The following is a 13,023-nucleotide window of genomic DNA, read 5'->3' as shown; positions in this document are numbered from 1 at the left end:
AGTCATCTCCTTCCCCCAACCTGACACTGAATAAACTACAGCAGTCTTTGCAAGAAAACACACACAATCACACCAGAAGTTGCTAAAACACACAGCCCTGTTCTGTTCACTGTGCTTTGTTTTAGCTTGCTATCTAAGGAGCCCAGTTCCAGCGTACAATGTTAAAGCTACAAACCTATGCCTTGCACACTTATGGCAAAACCATGTGCTCCAAGAGAGATCATGCAAGAAAGCACCAACAGCCTGATTTTCTAATGAAAAGCAGCTCTAGAAGAGGATGATTCAGAGCAGAGGAGCGGTGAAGGCGGGGAGGCTTAACCTTCTCCCTGCCCATTGCTTGCCCTGCCCACAACTTCCCCAAGGGTAAATATGCACCTGAATCCCCAGCCCTTTTAAAGACAGTGCCATGAGTTAATCTGATGTTACATGAAAATGTATTTCCAATTGTGTGCTCTGAATCTACTGGTCATTATCTTCAGTGTGTGACTCCAAATATTAGGGGGAAAGAAAAAAAAGTTTTTCTCTATACACTTTCTCCACACTGTGTAGAATTTTATAAAACTTTATTACAACCCTTCTTTGTCATCCTTTCCCCAAACGACAGGTTCCAGGTTATTTAGCCTTTTGTCACAGAGTAGGTTCCCTTGCTCATTGGTTGCACTTTTCTGTACATTGTCTAGCTGTGAGATTTCCTTTTTTGGGAGATGGAACAGCCAGAATTCTACACAGGATTGCAGATCTGGCTGCACCATAGATTTATGCAAGGAATTTATGGTATTGGCCATTTTAATTTTAATGCATTTCTTAATAATCCCTAGCATGGAGTTTAAACCTTTATCACTTCTGCTGCACACTGCACTAATATTTTTCATCAAATTCTGCTGTGTCCCCAAGATCTCTTTCCTGGTTAATTGCTATCCTTTTGGACCTCTGTAATTTGGTGTTATCTGCAGTCTTGGCCATTTGTTGCTCGCCTCTGATTCCAGATCATTTAGCAAATGAAATACCGGTAGCACTCATCCTAAATAACACTGAATGCTGTGCCCAGGTTGCATTTAAATAGCACTGGATCTCTGGTCTGGGATACCCTTCTGTTCAGTTTGCCTTTTGGATTTCACGGCTTCCTTGTGTCAATATGGACAGCTTTGCACAGGAAAACACTGGGTAGAGACTACATTTTCAGGGACAGAAGATAAAGGCTTTGAGTATGTTGTGGCCTACGTGCATATGCTTTAAATTATTCTGTGTGGCACAGATTACGAAGTGGTGGACACCTTGCATTGTGGGAAATGGGCAAGAGGATTTTATCTGTTCAGACCCCTTTGAGAGGACAGCATTGGTGGTGTAGTGAGAAAGCTCGATCTACTCTGCATCTTCACATCCATTTTTTAAAATTCAGCACAAGATAATAATCTTTCATTCCAATTTGTTTGAACAACACAGAACTCTTGTCTTGACCCAAACTCACAATTGCCAATTGGGAATAAATCCCAGCTCTGCACAGAGGTATTGACAAATATTCCTGTTCTGTCTAACCACCTAGATTGTGCTACTGAACATGATGTCCATAGCAAAAGCTAAAAACAAAAGCTGTGTAATACCTTTTATTAACCCAAATAACACAACACAGTGTGCAATGGATAACAAATCTTTATTGAATGATCTGGAGCATGTATCCTTACAGTCTGGGTCTGGAAGGCACAGTGAGAGTTGGAAAAGTCTGAAGATAATTTTGGTTATCCACAGTAATGTTACCTCAAAATATGCATGAAAATGTACAGCAGTGACAACAAAATGGTAATAGACATACATGTTTATTATATTTATGATATGCAGTATTCCATTCCAGAGCTTCCATCCAGCTTCATAGCGATGGACAAAGCTGGACCAAGGATTATCCGTCAATTGTGACAACTTCAAAGAGGGCACATAAAGGAGGTTTCCAGAGGAGAAATGTCCCTCTTCATTCACCATTCTTGCTCTAAAGTATCCATATTATACACATCCTGGATTTTCTTGCCCTTTTAGTACTACAGAAGAACTCTGTCCAGCAGCTTCCCCTTTTTTCACTAGATAGACCTGACCAGTTTCTTATTGGGAATATTATTCACAGAATTAACCATTTGGAGTATTGAGGGACAACATCCACATGCAGGCTAAGAAGTCAGTGGAGTCACAAACTCGGGTCACCCAGGCTTGTGTATTGCCTGGGATCCTGTACAGCTTGAAAAATCAGGAAGGGCTATCAAAAACCAATCAGGTAGTGACCTCAGCTATATATCTTCCAGCTGCTCCTTGTAGTTATCCATGTGGTAGAGGGGCACCACCTGGTGGCCAGATGATACCCCCGACTCTTTCAGTGCCATGGCTTCACAACCTTATTTGTTTTCCACTCTTTCGTGGTGATGTGGATTTGTGAGTTTTCCTCTAATAAGCCACAATCAAGAGAGAAAAAGATGCATGTCTTTAGCTGGGCATTTTGCTGGCAAGACAGTGATAAGGCACCTTGAGAGATTTGGTGGGACTGTTGATTAAGAGACTGCTCTCTTAATTTGTGTGTTGCTTTTTAGAGGAAAATTATGCTTCCTCCTCCCTCTCAAGGAATCCATACCCTTTTCCCCCAAGAAAGAAATCCAGTTGGAACCCGATTTTCAAAGTTCTGGAGAAGGCTGGTTGCTCAGCCTTACAAGAAGTACTCATGATCTGGGGGTTTGGTTTTCTGTTCAGTGATATTGAATTTTATTTTTCCCTTCGAATGGTGTTTTTGTCATAATCCATCACTGTAATTTCCCCAGACATTCACTGTAGTGTAAATTAGCTGACTAAAACTACCAGGTGAACACCTCCCACATTTGCTCCAAAGCTTAGTTTTGAAAAATTTCATTTCCACAATAATAAGAAAATAAAAGAGTCTTGTGCCACCTTAAAGATTAACAGCTTTATTTAAGCATATGCTTTTGTGGGGTGAAGACCTTTTTGTCAGATGCTGAATCTGATAAAATGGGCTGTAGCCCAGGAAAGCTTACAATATATCTGTTAGTCTTTAAGTTGGCAGAAGACGCCCTTTTGTGTTTGCTGCAACAGCCTCACAGCTAGTCCACTTGAACAAATAGTGATGACTCTCTCCTGAAAGGGGAGGGTGAAGAGGTCTCCATCTCAGCCATGAAGGGGAACTGAAAAAAAGTGTGTGGAAACTCATGTAAAGAAGTGAGAACAGCTGTCACCACATTGACCTCCCTTACCCTAAGCAATACGCACATACATACATTTCAAGGGCAGATTAAGAAACTCTTGTTAGCTGGATAGTGAGAAAACAGCATCAGAGATCTTTTATGGGTGTCAGTTAACATGTCTGGGATGGAGCTCACAGGTCCTCAAAGCATGAAGGTCAACCCAGCATGTGGCAACATCCAAACATACCAAAGGGAAACTACGATACTTACAGTGCCATCCTAAGCTGTTACACCCTCTTTGATGGACTTAGAAGGCTGCAACTTTGCTTAGGATGGCAGTGCAAGTACATACCAACCACCCACGTGTAGCCCCTGGTCTAGATGTCATGCCCTTTTCTGTCAATCTTTCACTGCTCCTGTCACAATAGTTTTCCAATGGCCCTTCAAAGCTGCTGGAGAGAGCTGCCTCGGGAAGTCAGACTCGGGGAACGTAATGGCAGTCCTCAAAAGAGACACGCGGAGCAAGTCTTGGCTGATGGCAGGCTGCTGTTGGAAAAAGAATGTGGGACTATATGGCCTCAGCCTGATCTTGCAAAGCAATACTCATGTTCATAGATATTTTGCATATCTACTCACAAACTTCCCCTTTGAGGGCAGTGATGACTGCCACAGGATGCACATTTCTATTTTTAAGCTTCACACACCTCCCTCCTGTACCTGGTCACGTCATCTGCACCCTGCTACGTTTTGCTATGAAATGGACACCTTAAAGTACATAATAGATCAGCTCTGGGCTGATGCATCCATGTACATGTATAGTAGGGCAGTAGCCTTAGCAAGAAGCCCCAATCTCTGTCCATGGTACTGTATGGCTCAAATTCCAACAGGTCTCCCCTCACCATTTTCGCCCCACAATCTGCAGTTCTGTTTCCTCCTGTTTCTGAGCCCTGGCTATGGCATAAGTTACAGAACAGTAAGTCTCATACAAGTTTTAGGCCACAAGTGAACAAGTATTAGGCCCCATATGTAACAGGAAACTTTCCTCTACAGCCAATGTGAACTTTAAAATCAACCACAAATGCCAGCGTGGTCTATCCCTATGGTTGAAAACATAATTGTAATGGTCAGAAAGATGGTAAGGAAGAAGCTCATCTTCTCCAAGGCAAGTAATCACAGTTTCAACGGCTGATTCAGAATATTTGCAGCTCACAAGTTTCCAGCAAGAATGTCACAAGAAAAGGACTGCTTGTTTCTTCAATTTACACATTTAGATTATGTTAAATTACACCTAATTAAAATGTGCAGTCTTCCTATTTCAGGATAAACATCTCCTTTATTATCAGACTAGCTCTCTTTGACCCTTTAAGCAGCAACTCAGTATTTTGCTATAGCAGTTCCTCCTTAATGAAGTTCTCCTGAATGGTTTTGGTGGTCACCAGCTCAGTTGCCCCAAGTTCAGTAGCTGGCAGTGGAAAGGTGTGATTGCCTTTTTCTTCACAAGAAGAAAGAGAAGAAGCCACAGTGACATCACTTACTGCCATCTTTGAGATGTCATCTTTTAGTATTGTTCCATGTGAAGTATCATTTGACGGAGGGCATCTTAGTAATGCAAGATTGTCTTCTCCTGGCAGGTCTGGTCCTTTGTGAACATGGTTTTCATAGTGGTTTTCAATTTCAATTTCTAAATGAAAAACAACTTAATGAGTAATGCCAAATAGGAGGCTAAGGATATAACAGTTATCCCTCTGTTCATTTTCCTTTCTAAAATGTATATGAGACGAGGCAATGAAAGAGCTGAAGAAACCCTTGAATATATGCTCACTAGGGATTTATCCTTGCTGCACTTGGACACAACCCACTTCCTAGCAAATGCAGCAGTAATCTCCCCACTTCCCAAATAAGAACATAAGAAAGGCCCTGCTGGATCAGGACAAGGCTCATCAGGTCCAGCAGTCTGTTCACACAGTGGTCAACCAGGTGCCTCTAGGAAGCCCCCAAACAAGACGACTGCAGCAGCATTGTCCTGCCTGTGTTCCACAGCACCTAATATTATAGGCATGCTCATCTTATGTTATGTGAAAAGAGCAAATTCTTGACTCATAATCAGTCAAGTTAAGCAGAATATTGGATGAAAAGGAAAAAAGCAGGCCAAGGTTTACAGGACTACTGCTGAGCCCTAAATGCTCCAGGCAGATCTCTAGAACCTGACTTCTAGATGAGAAGAAACTTTTCCTATCCCCTTTCTCATATTTCTTCTCCAGCCATTCAACATGTTCTGAGGTCTGTTCAGGAGAATATGCACTTATTGAATAGGCATGGTATTAAGATAATGTAAAAACGTAATTATTCATTAACAATCCATAGAAGTCAACACAATTTATTCTTTCATTTAAAAGAATTGTTGATTATATATATAAAATAAACATTGATTATATATGTATGTAAAGAAAAATATGTGCATAATATAAGGGGGGCATCATTTTGTCCTCTTACCCCCCAACCCCAACCCCAATGTAGATCCGGCCCTGAGTGGGTGGAGAAGGAAGAGAATCATTCCAAAGCACAACCCCAGAGTAAGTTGCCTTGGGATATGCCTTGAGATCCTCTGATAAATACCTGGAGGAAGATGAAAGAAACATAGAAGAAAGATAATTTCAGATCTTAGAATCAAACTATTGAGGTGCTTGTGAGATGGGCTAGAAAAAGGAACTTCTACACGATAAACATATCAGTTATACCACTTTAAACCTTCAAGGCTTCCTGTCCCCCAGATTCTCAGAACTGTATTTTGATGAACTATTGAGAAAGATCTCTAGCTACAACTACAATTTCTAAGGTAGCTGAGAGAAGAATGGCAGTTAACTAGTTTTAACTATGTAATGTGAACATACCTAAAATATACACAGCCAGAAAACTGAGGGGCTTTCCCGTGCAACAGTTCCATCTGGATCCATTCCATGTGGATGCAAAGCAAATGTGCGGGACAGTAAAAGATGCTGCTGAGTTCAGAAAGTGGTGAAGCCACTGGCACTTGTACACCACCTACGAGCTTTAGCAGACAAGGCCAAACCAATAGTTCTAGCGCTTGGACTTTCACATGCAACAGCAAGCAAATGTGTGGCCCGTAGGATTTGCAGCCTTGGACTAGATGAGAGATACACAGAAAGGTTGATAATACATACTTTTAGGATCCTCCTCATCAGCTTTGCTCTTCCTCGTCCTTCTCTTTTGTTTCTGGATGACAAACCAGAGCACTGCAGCCATAGCCAGAACTAGCCCTGCACATGCACAGATACCTGAGATCAATGCTGGGCACTTCTGGGCTGTGGTAGGAGGTGTCATTTCCTGGGCTGTAGTAGAGATCACTCTGAGGATAGCAGCTGCGGAGGAAAACAGAGGCTGACAGTTGAATCACGCCAAGAGAGTTTGGAATTAACTTTTTGAACACCTGCTCTATTTGCAACAAACCAAGGTGCCATCTTTGCTCTCATATAGATCGTAGCAACACCATCACTGGGCCCAGCAACGTCAGCCATACTATCTCAGATTCATGTTCATCTTTTAACATGATTTATGCCATCACATGCCAGCAATGCCCTTCCACCCTCTACATTGGGCAAACAGGCCAGTCCCTGCAACAAAGATTAAATGGACATAAGTCTGACATCAGAAACCACAACATTCAGAAACCAGTGGGAAGACATTTTAACCTTCCAAGACATTCAGTTGCTGATTTAAGAGTAGCAGTTCACTTACAAAGAGATTTCAAAGTGAGATTAGAAAGAGACACTGCTGAATTACAACTAATAATGAAGCTCAAGACTACGCATTCTCCTGGACTTAATAGAGATCTGGAATTCCTGTCTCATTACCAATGCTAATTTCTCCATGCCTACTACCCCTCTGCATATCACACCTAATCCAATCACACCTGCTAATGTCATTCATGTGCTTTTGACATTTACATTGCCATTGTGTGTCTAATTCACTCATCTCTACTTAAGGATAGATGGAGTCACATTCTAGCTGTATCTGAAGAAGTGAGCTGTGGCCCATTCCTTGCTAGACATTTTGTTAGTCTTTAAGATGCTACTGGAGTCTTTCTCTTTTCTATTGCTAGTGACAGTCTAACACGGCTCCCCATTGTGATCTATCTCCACACTGGATAGTATCTCCTTTTAGTTAGGTTTTCCTTCTACACTTCCAGTTTTGTGAATAGCACCACAACCTATGGGAACTTTCTGTTATGATGCATCCTCTCTGATTCAAGTCCATTAGCACCTTCGAGACCAACAAGATTTTAGGGGTGTAAACATTCGAGGGTCAAATCTCCCATTGTCAGATACAGAGCTTTGACTTTCAAAAGCTTAAACTCTGAAAATCTTGTTGGTCTCTAAGCTGCTACTGGATGTGAATCTAGCTATTCTACTGCAGATGAACGCAGCTACCCTCTGAAATGCACAACGACCTTGAAATGTGCATTACTATAACCCCCATTTTCCAGATGAGAAAATGAAAGACAGTGGCCATTTTTGCATGGTCAATTTTGATGCTCGCTCAAAGCTCTTTGTTAAAATGTGACTTTAAAAATGCCTTTTCAGTGTCCGATTCTTCGTGGCAAACACCAAAGGTCGCGTTAAATGGGCTCTTTTGTAATACGAAGCAGGCATGCGCCAGCTCGCAGTCCCTTCTGGAATGACGGTCCAGCATGCAAAATTCAAAATGCCCTGCTAATTACCATGCAAAAATGACCAGTGTTAAATTCTGCTGAACTGCTAAATTCCAGGGAGCTGTTCTGGCCTTGGAGCCACATGATTGACAGCTGTGGAATTCTGGGAGTGACTATCGGAAAGGTTAAGCACCGACAGGGCTTGAAGCAGCCAGGTAGAACTGTGAGCTGTCAGGAGAGGACTCTCTCCTCAGGTGTTTAAATCAAAGGAACACTGGTTGAGTTGCCTGACCAAAATAGGGTCAGCAACTGGTTATTAAAGAGGACAATATCTCTAAGTGTGGCGAGTGAGTCCTAATAACTCAAGTGGGGAAACAGCTCTGAAGGAAAGGGTGATCTCTAAACTAGAGGGGGAAATCACTCTGGTGAAGTGAGTGATCCCTAAAGGGTTTAGGATAAATATATCTGGAGTCAAGAGCGATCCCAGTCCAGTTTGAGGAATAAACCTTTGAAGTGTTTTTACAGTTCCTAACTCCCCCCCCAAAAACCCTGAAGAAACATTGTGTTTAAGGAAATTTGAGTGAAAACCAAACAGAAACTGCCAACCAAAAGAAAGCCCTCTCAGTGTGAAACCAAGTGTCAAGCAGTTACAAATGAAACTCAGTAGTACCATCTGAAACAACAAAATATCTGCTGTTTTCAATTTTTTATCTGCTGTTTTCAATATGCTGTTTTCAATTTTTTTTATCTCACAAAAGCCTTTCATGTGCCATCAATTTCTGATAGTCTTATTATCTTTGAACAATCAATCCCTCAATCTGTGGCAGGCATCAAGTCACCAGCATAGTGATTTGAGCCTTCCAGGACCAGCACTGGAACCCAGCACAGTTTTTCCCTGGGTAAAAAAGTTGCCCTGACCTGGATGGCGCAGGCTAGCCTGATCTCGTCAAATCTCAGAAGCTAAGCAGGGTCAGCCCTGGTTAGTATTTGGATGGGAGACCACCAAGGAAGTCCAGGGTTGCCCTGCAGAGGAAGGCACTGGCAAAACCACCTCTGTTAGTCTGTTGCCATGAAAACCCCAAAAGGGGTCGCCATAAGTTGGCTGCGACTTGAAGGCACTTTACACACACACACAAAAGTTCTCTTACTTTATTGTCCAGTTTTCATTCCCTTCAGCTTCTGGAATCTCTTCTTCCTAGTCCAGGATGAGACTCAAATCTAACCCTGACCATTCCCTTCCTCCCATTCCCTTCCTCCACCAATCCAATGTAGATGTTTATTTCTCTTACTTGTTTCCTCCTGGTTTCTGTTCAGTTTGCTGCAGCTCACACACTTTTTGATGAGAGCGTCATAACAGTCGTTGGGAGAGGAGCAGGTGGTGTCGATGCCCGAGTAGCTGGTGTTGTTCTTCATAATGGTTTGGTCTTGTCTGCGTCAATCAGATTATTGAGACTTAACTACCTAGCAAGTTATACAAATGCTGCCCAAATGGGAAATCACTGAACCTTAAAGGATTCAGCACCCAAAGGCTCACTTCCTCTAGGAGGCCCTTTATCAAGGGGAGGAGGGAGAGATGTGACCAAGCAACTCCTCTCATTCTGTGACTTCCTTCCTATTATGCATCTGCCACTTTTTGCAATAAAAACCGTGTAAACATGGCTTATTGAAGGGGAGGATCAATGGAAGAGCATGGACACTGCATGTAAAAGGCTGCAGATTCAGTTTGTATCATCTTCATTCATTTAAAGGATCTCTGGAAGCTCAAGATGAAGATGTCAACCCAGTGTGAGGCTGCTGTGAAAAAGGCAAATTCCAGGCTGGCCATAATTAAACAAGGAATAGAGAATAAAACTGCTGCTATCATACTGCCCTTGTACAAATCTATGGTGAGACCACACTTGGAATACTGTGTACAGTTATGGTCACCACACCTAAAAAAGGATATTGCAGAGCTTGAGAAGGTGCAGAAAAAAGCAAACAAAATGATCAGGGGACTAGAGCAACTGCCTTATGAGGAATGGTTAAAACGCTTAGGACTGTTTAGCTTGGAAAGAAGGCGGTTAAGGGGAGACATGATAGAGGTCTATAAAAGTCTGCATGGTATGGAGAGAGTGGACAGGGAGAAGCTTTTCTCCCTCTGTCATAATACTAGGATACGGGGTCATCTGCTGAAGCTGAAGGGTGAGAGATTCAAAACAGATAAAAGGAAGTATTTCTTCACGCAACGCATAGATAAATTGTGGAACTCCCTGCCCTAGGATGTGATGATGGCTCCCAACTTGGGAGGCTTTAAGAGGGAAGTGTTCTTGTTCGTGGAGGATAGGGTTATCCATGGCTACTAGTAAAAATGGATAGTAGTCATGATGCATACCTATTCTCTCCAGTATCGGAGGAGCATGCCTATTATATTAGGTGCTTTGGAACACAGGCAGGATTCTGCTGCAGTCGTCTTGTTTGTGGGCTTCCTAGAAGCACCTGGTTGGCCACTGTGTGAACAAACTGCTGGACCTTGTTCGGATCCAGCATGGCCTTTCTTATGTTTTATGTTGGAGAAGATCAACTGAGCTAGATGGGTAGTGATCTGATTCAGCATAAGGCAGCTTGATCTGTTCCTGCCAAGTTTCACTTTCTCTGAGAGTAGATCCTGTTGTGATGAGTCCTTATCAGTGTGATTGATCAATTAGTTCTTGATAGGGTTGCCAGGTCCCTCTTCGCAACCTGTGGGAGATTTTTTTGGGGGGAGCCTGAAGAGGGTGGGGTTTGGGGAGGGGAGGGACTTCAATGCCATAGAGTTCAATTGCCAAAGCGGCCATTTTTCTCCAGGTGATCTGATCTCTATTGGCTGGAGATCAGTTGAATTAGCAGGAGATCTCCTGCTACTACCTGGCAGTTGGCAACCCTAGTTCTTGATCACCGGTTAATATTTGCCTCCAGATTAACTGATGGGGCCTATGAGCAAAACCTCTGGCACTTGGACTTCAGAAGGACTTCCTCCATTGGGGGCCACAGAGCTGGTCAGTCCTGCCCAGACACCAAAAAAATGTTCATAAACTACCATACTTGAAATATTGCAGGCAGGATGCCAGTTCCATGACAAATGCAAAAAAGAGGTCAATTTAGGAGTAAGTAGCAACTAGACATATATTTCATTGTATTTTGACTGCAATAGTAAAGGATATGTTCTTTCTCTTCATGTTGCTGAATTCATGCTAATTTATGTAAATATGGTCAATATTCAAGTAATCATAATCAGGATGATTCATTGGCTACCAATATTTAATTACCACTTCTGTTATTGATTATGTTTTAGAAGCAGTGTAATCACTCAAAGAAATAAGACAGTTCGATTTGTTTTTATGGCCTATAAACAGCTATATATTGGATTTATTTGTTAGATCAAATAGAATTAGATAAATCTGATATGCGTAATTTATTTTGCTTACTGTGAGTTTATAGAAGTTGGCTTTATTGCTCATAGAATTCTGGATTTTGATTTGCAGTAAATCATTGTTTGTTATTATGTCAGAAGCTGTGATTTTTCTTCAGTACTAGAACTCAGTCAAGTAGAATCAGTTAGCCTGGATGTGCTATTGCATTGGACAAGAAATGTAGGGACCATCAACCCAGATCAAATTATTTGTCCTTTTAATTCAGATTTTCTTCCCCCTTGTACTCTGTGAAGTCACTCTAGATCGAAAGTCTGAATTGCTGTCTCTTAAAACAGTTTGGGTCGGAATCATACCTTGATGATAATGTTCTGGCCTCCTTTCGTAGAGCTGTCCCATAGCCTGCTATTTTTCTTTCTGCCGTACTGTAAGTCTGTTAAGGTTAATATAGCTGAAAGGAAACACAGGCTGGCATTCTGACCACAGGAAGCAGACATTTGGACTTTGCAGCGCTGATGCTTATTTTCTGAGTGTATTTGAGAAGATCATATACTTTACTCACTATCCCTTCTGTAAAATATAGGTAATAACTTTTTTCTGTTCTATGGGCCAGTCTGAATCACTGAATGGAGTATCGGGAATAAATCTGAGAGCTGGGTTCAAATTTTAACAGAGCTGCAAACTAATTGAAGACATTTTCAGGCAACTCTCTCTGTATAATTCCTCTGTAAACATTGGTTATAGTGTTATCCCTGAAAAGGCTATAGTTATGCAGACAGGCTTCCTTAGGCTTACAAACCACTTTTGTGAATTTTCAGCTTTAAAAAGAAAAGCTAAATTCTATTCCAAACTTCTGACAACTGAGGCACATTTTTGCTGAAGTAAAAGAACAGATTAAAATCTTCTCTCAATCTCTTTCCACCAAAATGAACTCTCAGACTATTTTTATTCCTTTTGACACTTAGTTTATTTAATCTCTTTCCCTTTGCTATTCCAGTGGGGTTTTGTGGGAGATTTTTATTTTTCCCCACCTCTCTTTCTTCCAGTCCTAGACCTTATCTAGACTGGTTTTGCTTTCCACACCAGCCATATACCTTTGGCTACTGGTGCTCTCACGTTTTGACTAAGTAATACTTTATAAATTATGGCAGTACACCCAGTGTTTTCAGAATAGGAGGTAAATGATTGCCTCCCACAAATGCTGTTCTCTCTCTCCTGCCTCAAAGTCTAGTTTCTAAGTTTGGATAGGGCCAGGATGGAAGGGAAAAAAGTATGCTGGCCTGCTGTCTCATGTCCCAGTAAATCCAGATCACACAACTATGCTGACAGAATTGCTCTCAACTTGTGCTGGAAAAAGTTAGTTTCTGTTATTGCTTGTGCTCTTCATGATAGCTGGGGACTTAAACTCAGGTCTTTCCCAGCTCTAATCCCACACTAACTACTACAGCAGTTAGAGTTGCCAGCCTCCAGGAGTAGGGCTGTGCAAAAATTGTTTTTGTATTTTTCGGGTTCGGGTTTATTGGTCCCGAATCCCAATTTTTTTTCCAGGAAAACTGAAATAAGCCGAATACCCATACTAGTAAATGGGTATTTCAGCTTTTTTTCCAGGGTTGCCGAAAAAATGTGGGTCTATTATAGTCTAGGGGATTTTTTTCACAGTGTTTCTGGGGGGGGGGGTGTTTTTTGAGTTAGAGTCACCAAATTTGCAGCGTGGCTGCAAGGGACTCGCCCTAGAAAATCGCCTGGTAAAGTTTGGGTCAAGGGACCCAATTTTATGGGCCCCTGAAGGGGTCGC

At 41.9% G+C, this 13,023-nt stretch overlaps 1 protein-coding gene across 1 annotated transcript; it reads right to left on the bottom strand.

Moving 5' to 3' along the window:
* Nucleotides 1-4,558: 4,558 nt before the first annotated feature.
* On the bottom strand, nucleotides 4,559-9,255 carry LOC130474850 (tumor necrosis factor receptor superfamily member 13C-like). Its single transcript, XM_056846544.1, has 3 exons — nucleotides 9,132-9,255; nucleotides 6,356-6,553; nucleotides 4,559-4,854 (listed from the first exon to the last, which is right to left on the bottom strand). The coding sequence occupies exons 1-3, from the start codon at nucleotides 9,253-9,255 to the stop codon at nucleotides 4,559-4,561; spliced, it is 618 nt and encodes a 205-aa protein (XP_056702522.1).
* Between the last annotated feature and the right edge of the window lie 3,768 nt (nucleotides 9,256-13,023).

This window comes from Euleptes europaea, chromosome 3 (genome assembly GCF_029931775.1).
Source record: "Euleptes europaea isolate rEulEur1 chromosome 3, rEulEur1.hap1, whole genome shotgun sequence".
In the NCBI taxonomy this organism is placed as follows: domain Eukaryota; kingdom Metazoa; phylum Chordata; class Lepidosauria; order Squamata; family Sphaerodactylidae; genus Euleptes; species Euleptes europaea.
Note: the sequence above shows the minus strand (reverse complement) of the source record. Positions and strands in the feature narration are given on the sequence as shown.

What these genes read in the sequence shown, in the direction of transcription:
- LOC130474850 (XM_056846544.1), bottom strand. Translation starts at nt 9,255, where the DNA reads ATGAAGAACAACACCAGCTACTCGGGCATCGACACCACCTGCTCCTCT. An exon ending in CAGAAACCAGGAGGAAACAA is followed by an intron (nt 6,554 to 9,131) that starts GTAAGAGAAATA and finishes TTTCCTCCGCAG; the next exon opens with CTGCTATCCTCAGAGTGATC. An exon ending in TGATGAGGAGGATCCTAAAA is followed by an intron (nt 4,855 to 6,355) that starts GTATGTATTATC and finishes TTTTTCATTTAG; the next exon opens with AAATTGAAATTGAAAACCAC.